Genomic DNA, 24,914 nt, shown 5'->3' with positions numbered 1-24,914 from the left:
GTATCTCTCTCACCCATCACGCACCACTCAAACAAAGAGAAGAAAAATAATGGCGGTGTGATGTGCAAGCATCAACAACTCCTTTTCTTGTGTTCTTATTTTAACAACAAAAGTACAATAAAGGCAATACAAAATAGATTAAAGAAAAGTATGATAGTGTTCCATTGACTTGCCAACCCAATGGTTGGTGCCTCTTTCACATGGCTATCAAGCTCACATTGTTCAATCCTTTTTTTTCCTAATCTTCTTGCTATCATCTTTGATCGCACGTCTCCATCAAAGCTTCAATTCACAAAAAAAAAAAAGAGATTTTTTTTGTGAGACAAAAGAGATTATTGAAAAGAAGATAAAGAAAAGCTTAATTGGTGTAATCTGCTCGAAAGGGCCAAATCTAGCTTCACATTGACAAGGAGCGCGGTTGAGCTTGAGCTAGGAGCCAAAAAGCTTCCACCTTTCCCCTTCTCCCTCCCCCTTTCGCCCTGCTTCCGAGTGGATTTCTAATCCTTGTGATCTGGGTGGCTTTCTTTCCGCCTTTCGAGGATCGCTTTTCCGCTGGAAAGGAGGATGTTTTCGGGCTTGATCCACAGACCGGAAGCTTCGATTCCACCGGAGGAGGCACACGGCCCGAGCCTGGTGCTGACGGCGGACCCCAAGCCGCGCCTCCGATGGACGGCCGACCTCCACGAGCGCTTCGTCGACGCCGTCGCCCAGCTCGGCGGACCTGAAAGTTAGTAACTTCTTGCCTTCAGTACCGGATTTTCAAGCGTTATTTGGTCCTTTTTGTCATGAATGGATTTCCTCGTCGGTTTCTGAAGCTTCAAGAGCTTTGCTTAAATTCTTCTTTAGAAACTTGTGTTTTGGTTGCTTTAGTCTTCGTAGTGTGGTTGCTCTCTTGTGGCGGCGGACTTCCTGGTTGACTCTAGGTTTACTTCACAATCCATTTGGTTGACCCTGAAATGCCATTCTTTTGAAGTCGTATTTAATTTGCCTTGTACTGGAGATCTTGTCTCTTGAATGATCTCTGAACTCTGTAGTCTTCCGACCAAAAGTAAGTAGATAAGTCCTCTCAAGAATGCTTTTGTTGCTGCCATTCATTTATCACAAACATTACCCCCATTAGACTCTTATCATACTGAATTTTCTTCATCAGTGTTTTCAGGCAAGTATGAGAAGCTGGTGAAGCTGCCGGCATAAAGAAACCATAGCAAACTACCAACGAATCTTGATGTCGTTGTTTGTCCTCTAAGATCCTGGTCCAATGCATAGTTGATGATCTTGAATCTAACCTTCCCTTTAAGACTTTGGTAACTGATGTATTGTTGTCTGATATTGAGAATAACCTTGATCAGATGAGCATTGGTGCTATGTTATGTGCTCCTTTTTCGCATATATACATGCACGGTAACACATAACTAAATTTTAAACAAAAAGGTTGCAGTTATTCCAATTCAAGGGCATCACTTTTCCTTTTTGGCCGCTCATATAGATGATGATACCGGTAGAGATTAAACTACAACCCACTTTTAAGCGACAATGATGAAAGGTTGCATTGTATTTGTCACCACATACTGATGCCATTGTAATTCATAAGAAAGATGTAGCATGACTATATTGTATAATAGGACAAAAATGGGATAATATCTGAAAATTGGATAGTTACAATTTCTATCTGCTCAAACTCAGTATCAGTAAGCCTGATAAGGTTGTTTGTTGAGAGTTGTGACCTCTCCTGTTGGAAGAAATGGGTACATGGTCATTAGAAAGCTCTGTCAGAATCATAGATAGGTTCTGCCCTAAAATCTGTATTGAGCTCCCTATGCTAGCTTAATCTTGCATAGAAAATTGGTTACTTGTATGGCTCTGACCCCAAAACTGTGATCACCAAGGTTGCAGTTATAGTAGTGTTAACATTTCACCAAGTTCCTGCTTAGACAATAACCAAATATACCAAAACGTTTGGTGTTTGCTATGGATAGGCATATTGAGATCTGTGGCTATGTGATAATAATGTTCATACTCTGGAAAAATTGTGTTTGGCTGGAAATCCTTGATATTCAGCTCACCACATGCTTCCTAATGGTAGCAATCCTTTATGCATCCATATTAATTTGAAATTATGAACATAGTTATTTTCTTGTAGTAAGATGAATGTTCTTATAGTTTTTGAAAAGAAGAAAAGACCACTTTGTGATTATTGTGCTTTACAGTACTGATTCTTCCTTTTTTTTGTTTTCCCCCTCTTGCCAAAACTGCTTGAAGACGATTCTTTCTTTACTTTATTTCTCTTATTTTCTGAGTGGAACAAATGTTAATTTCACCATATTGGACATTTTTACTCTTGAATCTGAAGATCTGAATGTTGTTCCTTGCGTAAATAAACCTTGATTGTCATCCTTTTATGGTAAAGGATTAGAACAAAGTTCATGGTACTCGTTCTTTACCATCAATTCCTACAAATGATATTAAGAATAGTTAATGTAGGGAACAACATATATCACAAAGAATCATAGTCTGACTACTAAATGTATTGACATGTTGAATATTGTAGAGGCAACACCAAAGGCTATCATGCGGACGATGGGTGTTAAGGGACTTACCCTTTTTCACCTTAAGAGTCATCTCCAGGTATCGGCATGTTGAATATCATCATCTCACATGTCCTTGACTTGATTTCTCACTGGGAATTTTGTTTTGTTTTGTTTTTCCTGCTATGATTTCCAGAAATACAGATTGGGAAAGCAATCAGGCAAAGAGCCAACGGAGCAGTCGAAAGATGGTGAGCACATTGGCTTATCTCCGTTTCTGTTTCTTTGATTATATCTTTCTAAGTAACATTTTATTTGAGTCTCAAGAAGCTTTCAGAAAAGCATTGTGTAGCTAGGATGTATTTTCCCTTTAATGTTCAGAAACTTTCTCGAGCTGTTTCATAGTTTGTTTCGGTTGAAGCTTTCTTAGCCGTAGTACTCTTTTAGCCGAGATCATTTGGGTCTTCAACCACTTTCACATCATTGTTTAATTCCAATGTTGCCATGCAACTCGGAAGCTGCTCGTTGGTTACACACATTCGATAGTTTGTTTTGGTTGAAGCTTTCTTAGCCGTAGTACTCTTTTAGCCGAGATCATTTGGGTCTTCAACCACTTTCACATCCTTGTTTAATTCCAATGTTGCCATGCAACTCTGAAGCTGCTTGTTGGTTACACACATTGTCTGATTAGAATTACACAAAAAAAGTTATAGATGAGTTTCTTGTAGCTTTTGATGTCGACCAGTTTTCTTGACATTTGGTAGGAGCAATCTGCAAAACTAGCCTTGTCGGTATAACGAAATCACTCAGAAATCAACTAACCTTACTAGTTACTACAATCATTTTTTTAAAAGAAAAAAAAATCTATCTTTGCCTTGTATTTCAGCCTCATACCTTTTGGAGAATCCGAGCAGTGGCACTTTGTCTCCGAGAATGCCTACGCCTGATGTCAACGAGTAAGTGTCCTCTATTCCTGCTGTGGAAATGTCGTATAATAGCACATGGTTCCGAAACATTAACAAGGTTGGAACTCCTGCATTCAGGGGCCAGGAAGTCAAGGAGGCTTTAAGAGCACAAATGGAAGTGCAAAGGAGATTGTTTGAACAAGTGGAGGTTCTAATTCTCACCTTCTCTTTTCTTTTCAATGTTCCATTCAATGAGACTTCACTAAATTCTCTCTTTTGGCTGTTTCATTAGGTTCAGAAGCATGTGCAGATACGAATGGACGCGTATCAAAAGTACATCGACTCCTTACTAGCCCGGGCTTATAAGATAGCATCAGAGCAAGTCGCTTCAAACAGCTTTCCGGCGACCGAGCATGATCTTCTGGACTTGCCAAGCAGAGCTGTTTGCTCCCCATCTGACATTTTGAGTCCTGCAGTTCTTCATCAGTTATCGATGAATCCGGTCAGCGTGCCAAGCCCTAGCTGCAAGACTTTGCCGGCTTCCACAACAGCAGGCCAGTTCTTCTATCAGAAGCCAGCTGCTTTGAAAAACAAACCATGCTGAAATTGTTTTTACTCATGCTAGTAGACCTCTATTTCTTGTAAGATGATGGGGGAAACTGAACTCTCCAAAGTTGTTTCTAATGATTCTCTAATCGATGACTCATGTTACAATGAGGAACCATGAATGAAATTCCTATTTACATTGGTCGATATTTTTAGACCTTTTTGCCTTTGGATTTACGCACTGTTTGGGTTTGAGGTGAGGTGAGGGGAGGTGAGGGGAGGGATGGGTAGGGAGGGAGAAGAGAGATTTGAAATTTTGTTTGGGAGGAAGTAAGTTATGGAAAAAAAAAAAAAAAGTAAGGAAGAGTAAGTTTTAACCTTTCTTATCCATGAAATGAAATAATTTCTTATATCTCGATCTAGAAAAGGGTAAGAGAAATTAAGAAATTTTATATTTAAATTTTATCCTTATTTTGTTATATTAATTTTAAAAATAATTGTTTTAAGTATTTTTTCGTGTCGCGATGAAAAATACTCGCACCACTTGACAATTACACTCCGTCGATGTCAACTTTGACGCCGACTTCGAGACTGACTTCGATACCAACTTTAAGACCGACTTTGACTTAGACGCTGACTTTGATGCCAACACCGACTTCGACGTTGACGTCGACTTTGATGCTAACGATGACTTTGACACTAATGCCGATGCCGACTTTAACAAATGAGCTACAATTACTTGAACGTGTAAGTCTTGACCAATAAATGTATACAAGATATACTAGGTTCTTGAACGCTTAAGTCTTTAACAAAAGTGAGAATAATTTTGTAATTTTATATAATTAACCTTAATTACTCTCACTTTATTCCTGAGAATATAAATGCTTTAGTTCCACTTCCTTTTCCTTACGCACTGTTTTAGAGGAGGTGAGGGAAGAGGAGGGAAAGGGAAGAGAAACTTGAAATTCTGTTTGGGAGGAAGTGAGTTACCGAAAGGAACGGTAAGGAAGGGTAAGCTTTAACCTTCCTTATCGATGAAACGAAAGAATTTCTTATTCCCCCCCTTCGATTTGGGGTGTAAGGAAGGGTAAAGGAAATTTAAAAAATATATTTCAATTTTATCTATGTTTTATTATATTAATTCCTAAAATTATTGTTTTAGATATTCTTTGTGTCGCGATGAAAAACACTCCACCGCTTGACTCGCATCGTCCGATGCTCGCGCTTCGTCAACGCCGACACCAACTTTGATGCTGACGCTAACTTCGACGCCAACTTTGATGTCAACTTTGATACTGACGTCGACACCGACTTTGACGCCGACATTGACTTTGACGTCGACACCGACTTCGATGCCGACTTCTACGCAGACGCTGACTTTAACAAATGAACTACAAATGTTTGAATGTGTAGGTCTTAACCAATAAATGTATGTAAGATGCACTAGGTTTTTGAACGCGTAAGTTTTTAAGAAACGTGAATAATTTTATAATTTTATATATTTAACTTTTATTATCCTCACTTTACTCCCAAATACGATAACGCGGGTTTAATATGTAATGATTTTAGTTAAAAATTAGTATCATAACCCATCAAATACACTAAAATTAGTATAAGATTATCAAAATAAGAGTATTTTTGCATTAAAAATACATTAAAATGTTATTTTAATATTTCTTAATCATTTTTATGACAAATGATTGTTTTTCCCACTAATTGTTGAGATTGCCTGGTTTGGCCCAGTCAGGAAACACTCTGACGCTGGCGCCTTGCTCTACGCGTCTAGAGCAGGAATGAAACTAGTGTTTAAGTACGGTGTTTCGTGTTTTGAAACATCCATGCAATCCCCATCCCTCGTGGCCGTACGAATGCATTAGCGCCGTCAACTGCATCCGACAAATGGCGATCGAGGATGACGTCGTTGCTGGACGCGTGTCGACGCGTGACGGGTTGAAACCTGGGACCCTAATGAAGATGGTTCGGTACGATGTTGAGCTATAGAGGGTTTCGCTCTCTGCCGATTGGGCAGCCTTGGTTTTGTCCCCGGGCGACGAGATATATCATAGATTGCCTTCGGCGGTGAGAGAGAGAAGTTTCGATCTCTCGGATTGGTGGAAGCCTGGCGAATCTCTCAGCGGGTAAGCGAAAGAAGCGAAAATCGCGATTTTTAAAATTTATTTTAATGAAAATTTCAGTTTTATTGTCTTTTGATTGATCTTATATTTCACAATTCGCTGAGATCTGTTTTGTTTCAGTCAATTCAGACTCCCGGTCGGAATTTGTTGCCTTCGATCATTTCATTCGAATCTGCTGGAGCCAGGAGTTGGGGGTGAGATCGGTGCTGGCTAACCTGGGTATGCTTCTTGCCTACTTGCCTACTTGCGGCTTTTAGTCTGGATTGATTGGTTCATCTGCTCATTTGGGCCGTTTTTGGGTGTTCTTCGAGGGATTTGTGTTCTTTTTTGTGAAGAATCGACGGGGATTGATAGTTCTGGAGACGTCAATTGGGTTCTTTTTCCAGTACAGTGCTGTACATTACTTTTGGGAGCTTTATCGAGTTCGGGACTATGAGCTTTGACTCGTGATGATAAATATAGCTGGCTTCTTATTCTCTTGTACGGCTCAATAGGTTTTGTACTGGTTCATCAGCTGAAAACTTGTTCTTTGAGAGTGCAGATAGGCAAAAAAATTTGCATTTTTCCTTGACCCGTCTCTCCCATCACTCAGCTTAGTAATGGTGTAAAACCAACCAGATGGAATTGGGAATAATCCTTTGGGTTTCCTTAAATTTTTGGTATTGGCTCCTTGCTTTAGCACTCAATGGTCAATTTTTAATTTGTTTCTGGTCGGTAAGCTAGTATTGCTGAAGCAAAAAAACTTTTAGTTGGGTTTAGGTGCAATTGACTACGCTTTATCTTCTAACTCTGGAGAATGCCTCCTTCAGAAAGAGCTTTTGTATGATTGGACTCATTGTACTCAAATTCCATGTCTATGATGTTGCACCAATTGTTTGAGTTGCTATTGCAATTAATAGGTTTAGGGCTCAAATTGGATAGCTTCTTATTGGAGGATTATGAGAAATCATAATTTTTATTTTTATTTTTATTTTGCTTCTCTAGGATTTATTTTGTAAGGATGATTTGGACTGTCTAGTTTGTCTACATTGATAATTTAATTTTGATCATGAATGAAGTTTTTTGGTTTAACAAGTTTCATTTTTTTTTTTCAGTTTATTGTGTGAAATTGTAACCACCACGCTATTCCACAGATGTTGTAAAATGTTTCAATCACAACCAATCTCTAATAGAAGTCCAATCCGCAATAACTCACTTGCTTATAACGATCAACTAGAGATAAGTGACAAGGTTATGGTCTCAAATGATGGAGGAAACAGCAATAACAATCCTAATTTGGCATCAAGGCAGCGTCTTCGTTGGACAAATGAACTCCACAACTGTTTTATAGATGCAGTAACACAGCTTGGTGGGCCAGACAGTAAGTGAATGATCGACTGCTTCATTCTTCTTCCTAACTAAGAAAATTGTTTTATTTGTGAATTTTTGAGAGGACATGAACTGCCTAAAAGCTTTTTCTATGCAATTCTCCTTTTCTGTGTATTTCACTCTACTTCATCTTTCATATTTGGAGATAATGTCTTGGAGTAACCACATAACTAAATAGGGATAAGAGTTCCTGATCCTTGATATTCTTACATTTAGTAATTCTGATGTTGTTATGGACTTCCATTACTGGAGATGCTTTGATAAGTTGTTCTATAGGACACCTCATCACCATAATAATTTGTCAGAATTTCAGAGGCTTGATGAAAATTCTCCTCCCTAGACTTCTGTTACTGGAGATGTTTAATTCTTATGAAGTTCTTTTCAATGTTAGATAGCTTTTAACAACTATAACATAGCTATGACTATCTATTACATATTTACAGTATTCTGCTTTCATTTTAGTTTCAACTTCTTGGTTCTTTCTCAATAATTTGACGCCAAATGTTTTGATGCATCTTTTTAGTTGGTTCATTTGTCTATTAGTGATGTCGCTTTCAGTTCACTTAGCTAAATTCAGTTTGCCTACAACAGGAGCAACTCCAAAAGGAGTTCTTAGGATCATGGGTGTACCAGGGCTGACAATATACCATGTCAAGAGCCACTTACAGGTATTTGTGGAAGTTTATTTTACTCGAAGGTTTTGTTTTATATTACTGACTCTGGCTCTTATGTTGCACTCAGAAATACAGGCTTGCAAACTGCATACCTGATCCATCAACTGATGGTGGGCATCTTATATGAATCTCAGTGAAAATAGGGATTGATGAAAATAAATAGTTGTTTTGTAAACCATTCACTGAAAAGTTGAGTTAAGAGGGTGGTTTGGTTTTCTGTGTTTCTGTTGTAGGTGTCAAATATGAAATCAAAGATTCTGGCGACCTGACTTCAGGAGTTGAAAGTTCCTCGTAAGCATTGCAGGATTTTCAACCCTTTGTTTGAATTTTTTTATTGGTATTTTAGACAATTTCCTATGTTTTTCTTGATTAAAGTTCATAATAGAACAATTAGAGGTGTGTCATCATTTTTATTCTCTTGTCTCAGTGGGATGCAAATAACTGAAGCTCTTAAGTTGCAAATGGAGGTGCAAAAACGGCTTCATGAACAATTAGAGGTGAGTATTTCATGTGGAAGATTAGTTCTATTATTTAGCTGGCTACTAATTTGGCTCTTATTGAGCTTGCTTAGAGAGCTGTTATGGCTTGTAGAATATCAGATAAATCTATTATGAATAATCGTATGCCGGCAGATTAATCATTGGAAAACATTATCTAAATGGAAGACCAACCCTTGAGAAGAAACAACTCTGAAAGCACGCATAACTTTTACTGAATCCACAATTGCACTTTATCTAAATTCTTGTCGATCCATTCCATTTTCCTTAAAAGAACTCTGATATAAATGCTTTTCATGTTTTTACTACGTTCACTCTAAATTGGTCATAAACACAATTTAATCAGAAGAATATTATCTTTAACTTGGCTGCTGTGGAGTCCAAGGAAGCAATCAACCATAATTTTTCTGGTATCTGTGTTCAAATTGAATCCACAAATATTTGTGATATTACGAGATTAAGGGTTCATCCCACCTCTCAAGCCAAAAAGAGTCAACATCTTAGGCAAATGATATATGGTACAATTTTCTTCCCACACCCTTCATGAACCTTAATATGCAGTATTATCATCATCAACAACAACCTATGTTTGTCCCAACTATTGGAGATTGGGTATGCAAGGCTGTATAACTAGAGACGAAAGCCAAAATCGAAGGGAAGGGGAAAAGGGAAAAGAGGAGAATGAGCTGTGTTAGGACTAGTGACACAATTAGAGGGGGTGAATAGGCACATATTTGTAAATGACAAGTCTTTTGATTCCTCTTGTAAATGCAAGGTTTATACTATTGTTAGCGTAATAAAACTTTATTATTTGTTAGTACACAACAAAAATAAGTATAAACAAAATAAACAATACTAACACAAAGCATTTAACATGGTTCATATCTGTGATCCTACTCCACGGCCTATTAAGTTAGCTGAGTCACTCCTCAAAAATCTAATAAACAATACTGATACAAAATATTTACCATGGTTCGAACTCCAGTTCTACTCTATGAGCTATTGACTCATTAGCTAAGTCACTCCATAGAAATCCCCTACAATGGAAATCTCCATCAAAATATCATATCGCATATGTTGTTAATGGTTAAGTATATGTCCGGCTTGCCACATGAACTAAAAAAGTAGACAAAAGATATAACAATGCCTTTGACCATGACTATCATAATGAAAAAACCAATCAGAGCTCTGGAATGTACACATAGGTGACAATTCCTTCAATCTCAGATCAGCACATCAATAGGATAAAAAGTGAAATGAAGCTGAAGTGAGATTTCGATAACAAATCTCTTGAGTGGGTTTCTCTTTGAAGCGGCAGGTATATTACCTAATTGATTTATGAAAAGGAAAACACTTGAGGGCGCTAATAAAGAGGGATAGTACAACTGACATAACAAACAGATGTTTTCTCTATTTGTCTTCACTGGAGGAGAATAGTATAGAGAGGAGCAAATTGAGAATAGAATGTTTTCCTATTCAGCTATTCACTAGTATTGAACAGTCGACTCGACCCTTTCTTAGGGCCAACAAACTGACAACAAGATGTTTTTTTTTAAGTTTTTTCTGACTGTTGATGGTAGGCATGGCGTAGAGAATTCAAGGAAACAAAGTAGTAGAAAGATTTACTCATTTGAACATTAGATCAGAAGGAAGACAGGGAAAGCTAGAAGGAATGAGAAGGATCATGCATTGAAGTTCCATATCTTCTGGCTAAATTGTAGAGGAGAGCGAGAAAGATATGAATGATAATTGAGAGACAAAATGTAGCATATGGAGAAGTTGTAGGTTGTGCAGATGCAGGAGAAGCTATGTAGAGGCAGAAGGCTGCTTGATTTGGATTTAGAGATGCTGTTGGATGCCAAAGATGCTGACGAACTCGCCTAGAGGTTTTGAATATCATGCCCATGAGTCTAACTTGGACTATTGTCTCTTGCTGAAATTCTCAAGTTAAGATAGCATTGCGGGGCTAACATATAATATTTTTAACAAATTTTGCAGATTACTGGAAATCTATTAAGTTTCTGTAAATTTTCTTCAAAAAATGAGCATCAAAGGACAACCTTCTTTGTTTGAACAAAACTTTCACCGAATTATATTTAGAAAATTAGAACGAAATGTGCTGAGTTACATGTAGAAAACAATGAAGAAAGGTAATGTGCTGAGAATAATAAGAGTTGTAACGATGTGTAGAACATACAATGATATAACTATAGAAGAAGAAAAATAATGGTCTATAACCTTAGAGGAAGTTCAGATTGCAAGTATTCGCAATCAAATAATGGTCTGGAAACTTAACAAAGACAGCGTGACAGAGTTATATGTTGGAAGATGTTTCTTTGCTTCTTCCAAATATACACGGCCTTGTCTTATGACACTCAAAGTATTCACTATATGTTTTCTGTAGGTATTCTGAATAAATAAAAAAATAAACTTGGTGAGAAGTATGAAACTTTTGGCAGGTGCAAAAGCAATTACAGCTAAGAATAGAAGCCCAAGGGAAGTATCTTAAGAAGATCATTGAGGAGCAGCAACGGCTCAACGGTGCGCTCGCTGAAACACCAAGAGCCGGACGAAGCACTTCTGCCGGCAGCTTCAGTTATGACTGCTCTGATGTAGACAAGACCGATTCCTCAATTCCTGCTCCAAACTCAGACCCCCCCACCCAAGATAGAGATGCCAATGATGACCATGGAGGCACTGGGGAAGTACTTAAAAGTCATTCAATTGCAAATTCCTTCAGCAGCAAGACCCTGTCTACAGATTCCACAGCCTGTGTTTCCTCCCCTTCAAAGAGCTCAAAGCATGGAAGACCGATCAAGAGGCAGCGCTGCAGCATGTCCTCAGGGCTTGCCGAGACTGAGCTAGTCTCCCATCATATACTGGAGTCGAGTTCAGGCTCAGATTTTCAGCAACAGTGCTCACTGTTCACACCTAATGGATCCAACTTCGATGCATCGACCACCTCAATCTGCAACAATGCCCTGGGAAGTGGTTCTGGTGGTGACATATGATGGATTCATGCAAATGCTCTTGTTGTATCAGAATGTAAGAATGTTCATACACTGATTAGTTCCTCTTTTAGGCCCTTTAACTCTGCGTGAGGGATTGCCACACAAATCCATAGTCCTGATAGAAGAATTTGTTATTTTATACTTCAATGACCGCATCAGTTCAGGAATTAATGGTAGAAATTATGTACATGCATATGTATCCTGTAGGATTGTAAATGACTTAAACGTTCATCAGTAAATTTAATGTTCAATTTGATAAAAATTTATTCGATGTTCATTCAGTACACATAAAATGAGTTAAATGATAAAACTTGAATAATTCGTTAAACTTATTTTATAAGTGAAGCGTCAATTTGTTTTTCATCTTTTATATCCTAGGATTTTTTTTTTCCATCGTCAAAGAGTAAGGATAATTGTTGATGATAAATTCTTTTTCTCTATTCCTTTAATATGAAGTTTTATTTTTTTAAAAAAACACAAAAATCGAATTTATATTTTTCTTGTAACCATTCATATTTCATATATCAATAATAAAATTAAAATATATATATATATATATTTTGAATAATCGCTAAATACAGTTTGCGGGTTGCTACCCCATACATCAACAACAACAATAACGGACTAAACCCTAACAAGAAGACTCTCGCTGTCCACTTGCAGTAAACAATCATTCAACTGAGTAAAAAATCATTCAGATGATTTTCTGGTAGTCATTGATCCAAAGATGACGTCTTTACCATGTAACCGAAGTCATATCAGCTGCCGAAGACAATCCATTCTGCGGTGGTGGGGCGCAACGGGGGCAATGACGCACCGAGACCTGCCACTTGACAACAAGCAGCAAAGCGACGGGGTCGATCCCTTGGAGAAATAGCATTCGGAAGTCGATTCCATCCGAATTGTAATCGAGTTTGTCTCGACAGACGTCAAAGTCGCAGAAATTGAACTCCCAGATGAAAGCCTCTCCAACGCCGCCGGGAAGATTGCCATCGGAGTCGAAGAGGGTGAGACCGAGTTGGGTCAACTTCGACCGTTCTACGTTGGCCTTCAAGAAAGCGTACCGCTCATCCGCCGAGAGAAGGTAGTGCGGCTTCTGCGGGAGGAGGGTGCATCTTGTTGAGTTTTGTTTATTTAATTCAAACTATTTTTCTTATTTTGATAATACATATGTGTATATATTTAGTCCCACATTGCTAAGCCAAGAAGGTTGGAATAACTTATATATGGAACCCTTCCATCCTTACTTAGCAATGTTAAAGGGACCTATATATATGCGGAGTTGGATTTACCGGGCGCGACGCACGTGGTTTGGTTCTGTCCCCCATGAACCAATGGAAAGATACCAATTTCTGAATCTTATATTTTTATTTATTTGTTTATTACATACTTGTTATTTTGATACAATTTAGTACTCTCCGTACAACAACAGAACTCGGTGTCGAAAGACACCATGGGAAATCGAGGGAGCACTTGGGCGATGATGGAGAACTCAAGCTCCAAATTTGAAGCCCATACTCGTCGAACCCTGACCGGTCGCTGCTGCCCCTGAGCACGAAGAAAAGTGGCCAGCGGCTGCTGCTTCTGAGGATGAAGAAGATCGACCGGATGCTGCTGAGAGGTCATCATTGCTGATAGCAACGGCGCAGGAAACAACAAGAATCGCCGAATCGCTGAATCGCTGAATTGCCGATCGCAGAAAAGAAAACAGAGGAAAGAGCGATAAATGGCCGGACTGGCTGGGGGCATCTATATTTATAGTAAATCGAAACCTAATGGGTTTAGGATTCGGAGGCGGTGCTCCGACTCCAGCCGGGTTTCATACTATCACAAACAGAAACTTCTTTAGCTAACTGTGACAGTTTCTCATAGCATCTAATTATGCCTGTTGAATATCTTGTGACAATTAGCCTCTACTCATTCCTTCATTGTTAGTTCAAATCTTTATTCTTCTAATGCTACATGTCCTTTAAATATTTTTCAATCATTACCTAAAGTATCTAACCCCGTGAACATGAGTTTTAACCATTTTGTTACAAAGCTAGGTTTCGGTTTCCTGATAGTATTCTTAGCGATAGCTTTGTATAGGATCCAATGGAGGGATAAAATCTATATAGCTGATCCAAAATAGATGGGTCTTGCATGGTTTGATAAGATGATGTTGAAGCAAATGCATACTTCTTACCTCTTTCAGATTATAATACTAACAGAAGATTGAGTTTTGCATACCATCTATGACTCTGTACAATTTTTTGTTTGAGCAAATTTTCATTTTGTAAGTTGTCTAGACTCTAGAGGCTTTAAATGCGAACAGGATAAGATATACAGGCATCACCTTCAGGAAAGGAAATTTCTTTTTATTTATCTAAAGTCTATCAGGTTTGAAATCCTCTGAGGAATTGCAAGGAGCTCATAGATGGGATGATGCAATCATAATATATGCTTAAGATTACCATGTTGATTCCACAAAGTACACAATTAGGATATTGCTTTATTGTAATCTTGTTTCTTATTACATTACAATGTTGTATCATGTATCAATTTTCACATCATTATTTTGTATACAAGGGCAGTTATATTATAAAATATAAATACTTAAAATTAAGTATCTTTTAAGTTTGAAAAAGCTAATGTTCTAAAGTTTTATTTTTTAAAAAATATTGCTATGCATTTCGAGCCATCAGTTGTATCCTATGTTTATGAATGTTTAGGTTCAATCCATGAAAACTCAGTGAATAGTTAATATATGAATTTTAATAATTTCCTTTTACAGTTTTTAGAAGCCAAATAGTGCATACTTATACGCCTATTTTAGGTTTCCTAATTTGGTATTCTCACTATATAAATATACCTAGTTCCATTGATGCCGCTTGTATTGGCATTTTAGAGTTTTGGTTGCTAAGTCATACATTGAGCCTTTTCCTTGTATTTGTTATGTCCCAAATTGCTGCATCACAGTTACCTTGTGATGGTGATATGTATCATTTATTTGTACTGACTTAAAGTATTCGATTAACTTAATGTATTTCACAAAATTATTGAGATTCACAAAATGCGTATACGGTGTGTGAGCTTTGATGCTTCTTTCAACCTAAGTTTAGCAAATTGCAGTTGTCCTTTGATCTTGACTGTACTTCAATTGTCATCACATTTTAGATTTTTTTTTTTTAATTTCAGGATGTAAGGTTACACTGTACAGAGGAAATCATGTCTCATGGTAGAGAATGGGGATTCAAAAAAGGGCAATTCAATGTCGCCCCAACATTGATTCAATGACTCCAAGTTTTCTTTCAATTTTTGAGTCTCTGGTACCGACAGAAGAAGAAAAGGCCAAACAGAGACAATTATTCTTGTCTCTAGAGAATTTGGTGCTAAGCTGTATCTTTATGGATCATGCGCCTTTTGCTGTCTCAAAAGTGGCATTGATGTTTGCCTTGCAATCAATGATTGGGGCTTGAACAAATTTGATATTGTGTCGAAGTTGGCTGAAATTCTATAGTCCGGTAATTTTCAAAATGTCTTGGTAACTTGCATGTATTCTCTCATATAGATGCATGTCCTACCATCGGACGACATTGTTTCCTTGAATGGTTATTAGTTTTATTATATTTCTCATGTTAATGATTTTTTTTTTTGCCATAACAAGACCCTGGTGAGTCTATATTGTGTTGGGCACGCCATCTTCCCATCTAATAATGTGATGTGTTTGACGCCTACATACATTAGGTTCTCCGTACTTAAGTTTCAGTGATTTATTTCCAAAAATCTATCACAACATCATATTTTGAAACTGCATCTTTTGGAGAGTGATCCCGTCCGAAAGCTGAGTCGGATGAAGACGGACCTTGATGTACTGGAGGTTGACGGAAAGTTGCTACGGCGTCCGATCTATCTGGCACTCTCCGGAAGGGTTCACACGGACTGATGACGAAGGGTGATGACCAGGATGATGACGCTAGGGCTCTGCACACACTCAGACGAGCCCACGAGTCGTTAGAGATCATAAACCAGGGAAAAAGTCCTCGGGTCAGGCCTTCGGACGCTCTAGTCAGGTACTTTTTCCTCAGAAGCACAGAGAAAGGACGAAAAGTAAAGACGAGTCAGAAATGACGAGTGAGCGTACCTGTGTAAGGGACAAAGCATCTCTTTTTATATCGCAAAGGATTCTTCTGGAGTCTAACGGGTGTCAGGAAACGTCAGATATCAGACTTTGTCTGACGGTGGGTGACACGTGACGTCTTCTTATAAGTCTAGGAAGGAATCAGAGTACTGTACATACCCGATCATTAGTATATTCTCTGACAGGCAGTGATTATTCTCTGACAAGTAGTTACGATTCCTTAGACTGCTTGTCGCGTAACGCCCGGCCTCCTTCTCTTGTTATCCCTGCCCTGGCTCTTGGTATTTGCTGATCCCGACCTGTACGCCAAGTCTGGCTACTGACCGACTTCTGTCCTCTGTAATCTATGTTTGTACGTTCCGACTTATACGCCAGGTCTGTATTCCGACCTGCTTCTATCTGCTATTATCTATGGCTTGTACGTTCCGACCTGTATGCCAGGTCTGTATTCCGACCTGCTTCTGTCTGTTGCTACCCCTGGTTTGTACGTTCCGACCTGTACGTCAGGTCTATATTCCGACCTGCTTCTGTCTGCTGTTATCTATGACTTGTACGTTCCGACCTGTACGCCAGGTCTGTATTCCTACCTGCTTCTGTCTGCTGTTATCCCTGATTTGTACGTTCCGACCTGTACGCCAGGTCTGTATTCCGACCTGCTTCTGTCTATTGTTACCCCTAGTTCGTATGTCCTGACCTGTACGCTAGGTCTGTACTATGTCAGAGGCTTTTTCTTCCACAACTTTACCTGGTCTGTGGGCCCGGTCCGCAACTGTACCTGGCCTATGAGCCCGGTCCGCAACTGTACCTGGCATGTGGGTCCGATCCTTAATTGCCCTTGAGGCTGGCCCTCGCCCCAACTGTGTTCTTGACCTTTGACTGTTCTATCAACGAAAACTTTGACCGCGATCACATAAGCTTGACTTCTGATCTCCACGGGGACTGGACTTCTCACCATCCCATAGGCTTGACTTTAGACCACGTCAGCCGCACGGCCCTCTCCTCATGCACCGTATCAGAGAGCATTGTCAATGAAGTCCTATAGCCCAAGTATAATGTCAAAAAAAGCATTTGGATTTGTTATGCAAAGGAGTCATCGACTAATCATGTTATTGTTCGAAGATGATAGCTTAGCTTCTGTTATCTTATGCTGTTTTATTTGTCTGGAATGAATTGGCTTATTTGCTTGTTTTTCAAACAGGATATATAAATAGACCATTGCCATAACAATTTTCTTAAAATTATATAATTTTGCAGACACTAATTATAGAAGAAGAAGAAAAATAACAGTCTCTATAACCTTAAAGGAAGTTCAGATTGCAAGTATTTCCAATCAAATAACAGTCTTGAAATCTAACAAAGACAGTGTGACAGAGTTATATGGTGGAAGATGTTCAAAGTTCGATAATATCTAAATGAATCAAACTTATAAAAAAAATTAAATTAAATTCAAATCACTATTCAATGATATAATTCATTTTATGTTCAATTTAATTTGATTCAATTATCTTATGAAATAAATTTGATGATAATAAAGTCGGACTTTGAGTCAGTTCATTAACCATCCTAATATCTTGTCTTTGTATGAAAGACTGTGCATCATTTCATTTGTTTGATCCATTTAAATTTTTATTTTTTGTTGATTTTAAACCACTTCCAAAGAATTTGGAGAATTATATTACTGAATTTCAATCCATATATATTTTTTTTCAAATCTGACAAAAATTAAAACTAAGAATCTGGAAAAGTATATAATTCTAAATGATCTAAGAAAAATCCGCACCTTAAATAGAAGCGGTGCGGTCGAACTACACTTTAACGTTCTCATCCCTTCCCTACCCAACACGCTACACCCACTGGTCCCATCCATTCCCTGAGATCAGCTGTTCCGCTTGGTCCAATCCCCACCATTCTACGCCAAGTGCCGACACGCCGACCCAATCCGGCGCGCACTTCCTGTCTCGACAGACACATAAAACCCACAAGCTCCCCGTCTTCTCCGCGTCACGCGTAACGGCAGCAGCTTGTGCACGCATAAAGCGAGGAGACCCAGTCCCCCGTGGCATTAACATTTCCAATTAATCAATTTTCCTTCTTTTTTTTAATTTTTTAAAAATGCAGATTCCAGTGCGGCAGTGCCATCATCATCATCGCTCCCTTTCTTTGGCATCGTACGGAACAACCTGTAAAGCGCACGCTGTCTGGACGCTTCTTTTGTATAAACTCCCTCGGTGTATTATTTTATCGCAATCGCTGCCTTAAAATTCCCCAAAGCAGGCAAGCAAGCGAGCGACCGCAGAATCGAAATAAAGCGAGAAAGAAAAAGGAAGAAGAAGAGGAGGAGAAGGAGAAGGACAGGATTGGAAAAAACCGCGCGCCGACCCACCCATACCATTGGTCCTCCTCGTGGGCCCCAGCGCGATTTGGCGACCCGGTTTAAACGCCCCAATTTATGCACGCATTTGCTCGCTCTCGTGGATATTTATTGACGGCACGAGTATAAAGAGAGGGCGGAGTGCGCGAACCCGCCGAAGCATTCATGGCTTCTTCGCTTCGGTTCCAATAAATTTCGATTCCTTTCCTCTTCCGTTTCCCGATCGATGTAAAGAGAGAGGTGCTGCGAGGCGAGTACGGATGCCGGTTGATGCGGTGGAGAAGAATAGATTGGTGGATGGGTGCCCCCTCGCTCAATGCCGCGAGAAGGTAGCTTAGCTTTCTGTCTAATCGATCCCTTTTGTACGGGTTTCTGGTTTGGAATTTTGATGGTCGGCTTAGTGGATCTTGATCTTGATTGTTGATGCGGGTGCTTTCGGAACGAATGCAGTTCGTTAAGCTGTCGCCTCTAAAAATGGTTTCTTTTTTGTTTTTGTTTTTATTCCGTGAGGGTTTCTTGAATTTAAACTTTTTCGTACTCTTTTCTTTTAAATTGGACCTTTAACGTTTTGTCTACTGTTTATGGCGATCGAAGGATTTTATTTGTATAGCATATGTATCGGCAATCTCGTTAGACGATTGAGACAAGCAACGAGATTTGTCCTCTGATGATGGAAAAGATGAACGGTATGGTTTCTCTAGCTCAGGTCAATCCATTTCTTTGGTATTACGAACTGATGCTGGAGTTTTATATTATTTGACTTTGTTGTGTCAAAGGGCTTGAGGTGTCTCATAGTTGGGAAGATAGAAAAGAAAGAAGATCTGATGCGGAGAACTCTGAGGATGAAAGACGAAGATTAAGTATTGGAGCTTTAAAGAAAAAGGCACTGAGTGCTTCTTCTAAGTTCACACATTCTCTCAAGAAGCGAGGGAAGAGGAGAGATGTTAATAGGACTTCTTCTGTTTCAATCGAGGATGATAGGGATTTGGAAGAGGAGCATGAAGTATACACATTCCGCAAGGGGCTAATTTCTAGGGACTTGTTGCCTGATAAACATGACGACTATCACATGCTGCTCAGGTATAATTTTGGCTATCAAAATGTGTAATCTTTTGCTATTTGCTACAGTGTTTATTTTGAAAACCTTATGTGTGGATCTGTATGCTTAACTGCTGATTTTATCACAATGAAGTAAACGGCCTATGTGTATTTCCACTAAATGGCCTTGTAAAATACATATCAAACCAACTGGAATCTTTTTTTGTGGTTTAATGCAATTTGTGCTTCATTTCATGAGCATATTCATTTGTATCTGTAACTTGAATTTTCTCTTGGTAGCTACTGTCTCCAGCACTTCCACAATTATTATGGGTGAGCTTTTACATGTTGCAGGTTTCTGAAAGCTAGAAAATTTGATCGTGAGAAAGCAACTCTTATGTGGGCAGATATGCTTCAGTGGAGAAAGGAATTTGGAGCAGATACAATTTTGGATGTGAGTTTCCTTTCCAGATAGTTCTGTTTTTTGTTTTCATCAGACAAACTTCCACGTCACTTATGCAATTTTCAGCAGATTATCTTTCTTTTCATATGTCTTTCCATTTGTCTTTATTTTCAATGGCTTTTGATGAGAGTTATGAGTGGACAATGCCCACTGAGCTAATACAAAGTTATGAGTGGACATCTCAGAATGAAATTCCAAACCATGCTTGTAAATCTTATTAGGATTTTCTGATACTTCAATACTTTATTTTTTCTTTCTTTTTCCCACATCAATCGGATATATCTGCATTACTGATGGTATTTTTTGGGGTTTGCACTGATCTATTGTAGAACATAATTAGATCTCCTTGAACTCTAATGCAATTAATTTTGGAGTATGGCATAATGTATAACAAATGTTAAGTGTCGCAACTTAAAACACTGTTTGTTGAATTCAAGGACTTTAAGTTTGAGGAGCTGGAGGAAGTCTTGCAACATTATCCTCAGGGCTATCATGGAGTTGACAAAGGAGGAAGGCCTGTCTACATTGAAAGGCTAGGAAAGGTGGAGCCCAATAAGCTTATGAACATCACCACAGTTGAACGATACATAAAATATCATGTTCAGGAATTTGAGAAAGCATTTCATGAGAAATTTCCTGCATGCTCTGTTGCAGCAAAAAGGCACATTGACACAACAACCACAATTCTGGATGTGCATGGTGTGGTATGGTATTTAATTTTCAGAATCTAGATATAGTAATTGTTGATGTGATGCAGAGTATTAACAAAGAAATCTTTTTTGCTGAATCATATAATTTAATGTTGTAGTTGCTGGAACAAGACAATTGTTTACTTGATTTTCCTGAAATTATTAAGTGTTCGGTTTGAGTCAGGGCTTGAAGAATTTCAGCAAGACAGCAAGAGAGCTATTGCTTAAAATGCAGAAAATTGATGGAGATTATTATCCTGAGGTATTTTGTTCATTCAAATTCTTAAACATTGATTTGTTGTTTTTATGCATCTACATCGACATGTAAACATTCAATTCGGCAATGCAGACTCTACATCAGATGTTCATTGTCAATGCCGGTCCTGGCTTTAGGTTGCTATGGAATACTGTAAAAGGTTTTCTGGATCCAAAGACGACAGCAAAGATACATGTATGTTCCCTATGATTGGAGTTATTTGTTTCACTAGCTTTGCAGGTCTAGAATCTAGAAGAGTACATGCAGATAATTAACTTTATCCACAGGTATTGGGAACTAAATACCAAGGTACATTACTTGAAGTCATTGACTCAAGGTTTGATTCATTACTCTCTGGTGATATTGATGGTTCTTCTTGTTGATGATTTACTGAATCTAATTTGTATTGCTGCACTCAGCCAACTTCCAGAATTCTTGGGCGGCATATGTACATGCTCTGGTGAAGGTGGCTGTTTGATGTCTAACAGAGGACCATGGAAGGATCCTCACATTATGAAAGTAAATTTTACTTGTATAGATATGTAGAAATATTATTCCTGCACATTACACCCATGTTTTAATTTAACTGAAACAGCCAAGACCAAATATCATACCAAGAGTGTGACACCCTAATTTAGTCTTCACAGAGAGTGGTAGCTTAATGAACAAGTTTTATAAATTTAGATGTGCTAACTCCTGCTTGGGCTTGTGATGGGATCTAATAATGTTAATGGAAATTCTCTCGTTAGGATGCACTGTGACAATTAGTATCAAAACAAAGCTCATCCTAGGCATGATGAAATATCTGGAAAGAACTTGTGTAATGATGAAGCCACCATTGGGCATTGGTCTTCACATGTCATTGACCATGGATGCTTCTTGGTTGAATTGGACTTTGAGTAGTGATGGAGATGTCAAGCCTAAGTAATCGAGACTATAACATCCAAGTTTACTCTCAGCTATACAGTTATGAGCTAATAAAAGGGCTTTATAAGCATCAATAAGGGAACTATTATTAATTTGGATCTATATTTTTCAGGCTAGCAGTTGAGCCTAACGGCTCTTAGTAGGAGTTAGTTCTCTTATTTGAGCAGATTGTGACAAAGAGACCACTAGGTAAGGTTGATTCAACTTCTTTTATGGAATAGCATTATTTCACTTTTAATAAACCAGCTTTTGTTTAGAAGGTGACTAATAAAATACTCTTAATTTTAAGTAATCTGCATTAGTACTTTTCTCTTACATTCAGCTAGTTAAATTACCTGATTTGATTCCCCACTTAACATCTAATAGAAGCATCAAGTTTCTAAATTTGAACATGATAGGAGTGGCTTGAAATTACAGATGTTTTTATCCCACTATGGAAGAGTAAGCAATACATAATTGGCCTTGTCTGTTTTGAGTGTTTTGGTACTGTTTTTTTTTCCTGAAAAGCTCAAGAGCAAAGGGAGCCACTCTTATTTACTTTTTGTCACTCTTCAAATTTTAGTGTGCATATAATGCTGAAGCAGTGTTATTGAGGCATACTAGAAGAATGTCAGGTGGCGAAGAGGTCTTTGCTGGCTCATGTCTTTCAAAGGCAAGAATTTACTGATCTAGATTTCAGCATATGAGCTTTCAATTCATTCCGACATTGATATGGATGCATTTGGAGTACTATTCCAACTGAGTATGCTTGTCATTTCAGGGAAGAAATAGTAGTACATGGACACTTGAATCTGGATCTGATGTTGATGATCTTGTTTCTAGATCTGTTGAGTATAGTCGTTTAGCCCCAGTTCATGAAGAAGTGAGTTCTCTTTGTTATCTTGTTTGGAACTTTACTTAATGATATTCCACTGATTATCATCTCCAAAATGGATTGAATTGAACTCTTGAACATGGCAATGCTATAAAGGAAACCTTTTCAGATTTTTTTTTCTATATTGCCACAAGTAGGTGATATAACAGTTGATATCTCCCATAATAATAGATTTTTACATTGTTCTATTGAAAGATTTTCTTGATAAGTCTTCCATTTCATAAAGGACTTGTTTCATTGCAAAGAAATTAGTGATGATCACACTTTTTGTTATTTTTCTTCCTAAATATTTTCTGCAATGGCGGAATGGCCTTTCAAAAACCTCAAGTTTGGAAGTAGTTAGATCAGTATTCGTACATTTTATCACTGCAGGAATAATTAGATGCAAATTTTAATCTAAACAGACGAAATAACAATCTCATATAGGTAGGAAATAAAAACTTGTTTTAGATTGTGTTGTGCCAATTGAATTTCAGTGCAATTGCATCCATGATTGCAGATCAAAGCAAGAGATTCAGCAGCATACTATAGTTGTGATGATCATTTTGTTGTGGTCGACAAAGCTATAGATTGTGGTGGAAGAGGAGCAACTTCTTGCAAGAGATTATCTAATTTTGGAAATCAAGGAAGGACTTCATATAGTATTTCAACATCAAATCCACAAGGCAGGCAATCTGTTTTCCTCTAGGAACAGTTCTCTGTTGGTTATAGAAATATCCTTATCCTTGTTTTTCTATGGTCCTCAAAATTCTTAGTTTAGTTTTTTTTTTTCTGTTACCAGATAATTTAAGCATTGGAAATCACATTTTCCTCCGGAGAGATTCAGGAGAAACTAAGTTTCAGTTTCTTGGAAAATTGATAATAGCTTTTCTAGTTAAAGTTCTATCATTTATCCATGTGATTGGCTTTAAAGAAGGGAGATTGAACAACAGCCGTCCTTCAGATGTTCAACGAAGATCAACCGAGAAAATCATTGAAGATCAATTGACTCCTGTTTTAGAGCGACTGCAGAGGCTAGAAAGTATGTTAGATGAGGTCACCAATAAACCCACTCAAATCCCTTTTGAGAAAGAGCGTGCCCTACTTGAATCTTGGGATCGAATAAAACATGTTGAGTTTGACCTCGAAAAGACCAAAAAGGTAAATTTCTGACCATCCTAGTATCATCCTCAATATTTTTTTGTCTGGTTACACAATTACTTCATGAGCATCCATGTCAGTGCTCTCTGTTTAGTGTGTTAAATGGTCCATAAGCCTGTGGTGCAGGAGAAATGGCACATTGTAACATGTTGGCGTTATTTATGGATTTGTCCTTATTCACATTCTGATTCAAGTTTTCCTCCCACAACCCTTTTTTTCATAAATAGTTATGCATCACCTCATGTAGGTTGGTCTGTTGCGGTAGCTATGTATTTCATTTAGATTTTTTGTGTCAGTAAGTTTGCTCTACTTAAAGGGTTATCTTCTTAGTTTTATTGCTGTGATATGTTTAGCCTTGCATGTTTGTTTCAGGTATTACATGCTACAGTCATGAAGCAGCTACAAATTGTCGAGTCATTAGATGCAATGAAGAAATCAAGCGTTCGGGTAAAGATTTAAACTTTTGCTATCTTAACTTGTCACAATTCATTGTATCACTTAAGTAGCTAATCATATGAAAGACTTACGATTTCATTTTCTAGAATTTCTGATTCATGGATCTTCCTAGAAGGGAAAATAGAGGATGTCATTTCCTCGAAGCTTCTCTCTTTGAGAAGAAACTAATACATTTGCTTCTCCCAATTCCATTTTTGTTATGAATCTATGAACTGTTTCGCTGACTTACTGTTACTTTGATGTCCAGAAAAAGAATTGTATGCACTAGATATGCCCACTTAGCCTCATTGTTACCCATGCTAATAACCTTCATGTTTCTCACAAATAGTTTACATTTCTTGATTCAGAAAAGATCATTCTGCTGATCCTTCAAGGCTGTTCGAGCAAGTTGAAACAATGACATAGTTGTAGCAGAAGAAAGAGGCTTCTCCAGGAATCGCAGGCCAAAAGTAACATCAAGCTATCTCATGTCCCGAAGTTATTTTTGTTTCTTCGAGGGAGAGACTGGTGTGAATTCTGGATGGGAATTAGTCATGAACAGTCCTTGATCGTGAGTAAAGCAAGGGGGCATTGAAAGAAAATAGCTGGTGAAGTTTTTCATTTGTAATGCTCTTTACCACCTCTGTTAAATGACTTGGCATTTCACGCAAATGTTATGGTTTGGTTAACATGTATCATAGCTTTGAGTGGACTAAGTGATTGTGTTCTAATCAACAAATATAACACTTTGTTCAGAAGCTTTACTCATGCTTTGAAACTATTGTTTGTCAGAGGCAACAGAAAAGGAGGCCATGTAACTATTGAAATTCACTTACTAGATTGACTTGTTTGATTTTTCAGTTTCAGATTTATATACTTCAAAATGAATAGAGCATTAATTGATTAGTAATTAACTATTAAATATTTGATGGTTCTGAAA

The 24,914-nt window shown here is 38.1% G+C and overlaps 3 protein-coding genes across 3 annotated transcripts; 2 read left to right on the top strand and 1 right to left on the bottom strand.

Moving 5' to 3' along the window:
- Positions 1-225: 225 nt before the first annotated feature.
- LOC121994665 lies at positions 226-11,923 on the top strand. Its single transcript, XM_042548622.1, has 15 exons — positions 226-727; positions 2,549-2,625; positions 2,722-2,776; positions 3,412-3,481; positions 3,569-3,638; positions 3,723-4,032; positions 6,232-6,330; positions 6,447-6,501; positions 6,606-6,656; positions 7,206-7,471; positions 8,071-8,147; positions 8,221-8,263; positions 8,387-8,444; positions 8,581-8,650; positions 11,110-11,923. Exons 1-15 carry the CDS (start codon positions 565-567, stop codon positions 11,659-11,661), a joined length of 2,016 nt encoding a protein of 671 aa, XP_042404556.1. The 5' UTR covers positions 226-564; the 3' UTR covers positions 11,662-11,923.
- Positions 11,924-12,397: 474 nt separating this feature from the next.
- Positions 12,398-13,287, bottom strand: LOC121994664 (probable CCR4-associated factor 1 homolog 9). Its single transcript, XM_042548621.1, has 2 exons — positions 13,052-13,287; positions 12,398-12,776 (listed from the first exon to the last, which is right to left on the bottom strand). Exons 1-2 carry the CDS (start codon positions 13,285-13,287, stop codon positions 12,398-12,400), a joined length of 615 nt encoding a protein of 204 aa, XP_042404555.1.
- A 4,634-nt stretch (positions 13,288-17,921) lies between these two features.
- On the top strand, positions 17,922-24,834 carry LOC121996028 (phosphatidylinositol/phosphatidylcholine transfer protein SFH13-like). Its single transcript, XM_042549832.1, has 15 exons — positions 17,922-18,481; positions 18,747-18,838; positions 18,929-19,232; positions 19,545-19,644; positions 20,091-20,357; positions 20,527-20,604; positions 20,692-20,793; positions 20,886-20,935; positions 21,018-21,117; positions 22,088-22,177; positions 22,286-22,387; positions 22,899-23,064; positions 23,181-23,539; positions 23,912-23,986; positions 24,343-24,834. The coding sequence occupies exons 2-15, from the start codon at positions 18,820-18,822 to the stop codon at positions 24,358-24,360; spliced, it is 1,830 nt and encodes a 609-aa protein (XP_042405766.1). The 5' UTR covers positions 17,922-18,481; positions 18,747-18,819; the 3' UTR covers positions 24,361-24,834.
- The last annotated feature ends 80 nt before the right edge of the window (positions 24,835-24,914 follow it).

This window comes from Zingiber officinale, chromosome 6A, assembly GCF_018446385.1.
Source record: "Zingiber officinale cultivar Zhangliang chromosome 6A, Zo_v1.1, whole genome shotgun sequence".
Taxonomy (NCBI): Eukaryota; Viridiplantae; Streptophyta; class Magnoliopsida; order Zingiberales; family Zingiberaceae; genus Zingiber; species Zingiber officinale.
The sequence above is the reverse complement of the archived record's forward strand: the minus strand, read 5'-3'. Positions and strand labels throughout refer to the sequence as shown.

What these genes read in the sequence shown, in the direction of transcription:
- LOC121994665 (XM_042548622.1), top strand. Translation starts at nt 565, where the DNA reads ATGTTTTCGGGCTTGATCCACAGACCGGAAGCTTCGATTCCACCGGAG. An exon ending in ACAGCTTGGTGGGCCAGACA is followed by an intron (nt 7,472 to 8,070) that starts GTAAGTGAATGA and finishes TGCCTACAACAG; the next exon opens with GAGCAACTCCAAAAGGAGTT. An exon ending in ATGTCAAGAGCCACTTACAG is followed by an intron (nt 8,148 to 8,220) that starts GTATTTGTGGAA and finishes TGTTGCACTCAG; the next exon opens with AAATACAGGCTTGCAAACTG.
- LOC121994664 (XM_042548621.1), bottom strand. Translation starts at nt 13,287, where the DNA reads ATGACCTCTCAGCAGCATCCGGTCGATCTTCTTCATCCTCAGAAGCAG. An exon ending in AAATTGTATCAAAATAACAA is followed by an intron (nt 12,777 to 13,051) that starts GTATGTAATAAA and finishes AAACTCAACAAG; the next exon opens with ATGCACCCTCCTCCCGCAGA.
- LOC121996028 (XM_042549832.1), top strand. An exon ending in GAGCAGATACAATTTTGGAT is followed by an intron (nt 19,645 to 20,090) that starts GTGAGTTTCCTT and finishes GTTGAATTCAAG; the next exon opens with GACTTTAAGTTTGAGGAGCT. An exon ending in TTCTGGATGTGCATGGTGTG is followed by an intron (nt 20,358 to 20,526) that starts GTATGGTATTTA and finishes GGTTTGAGTCAG; the next exon opens with GGCTTGAAGAATTTCAGCAA.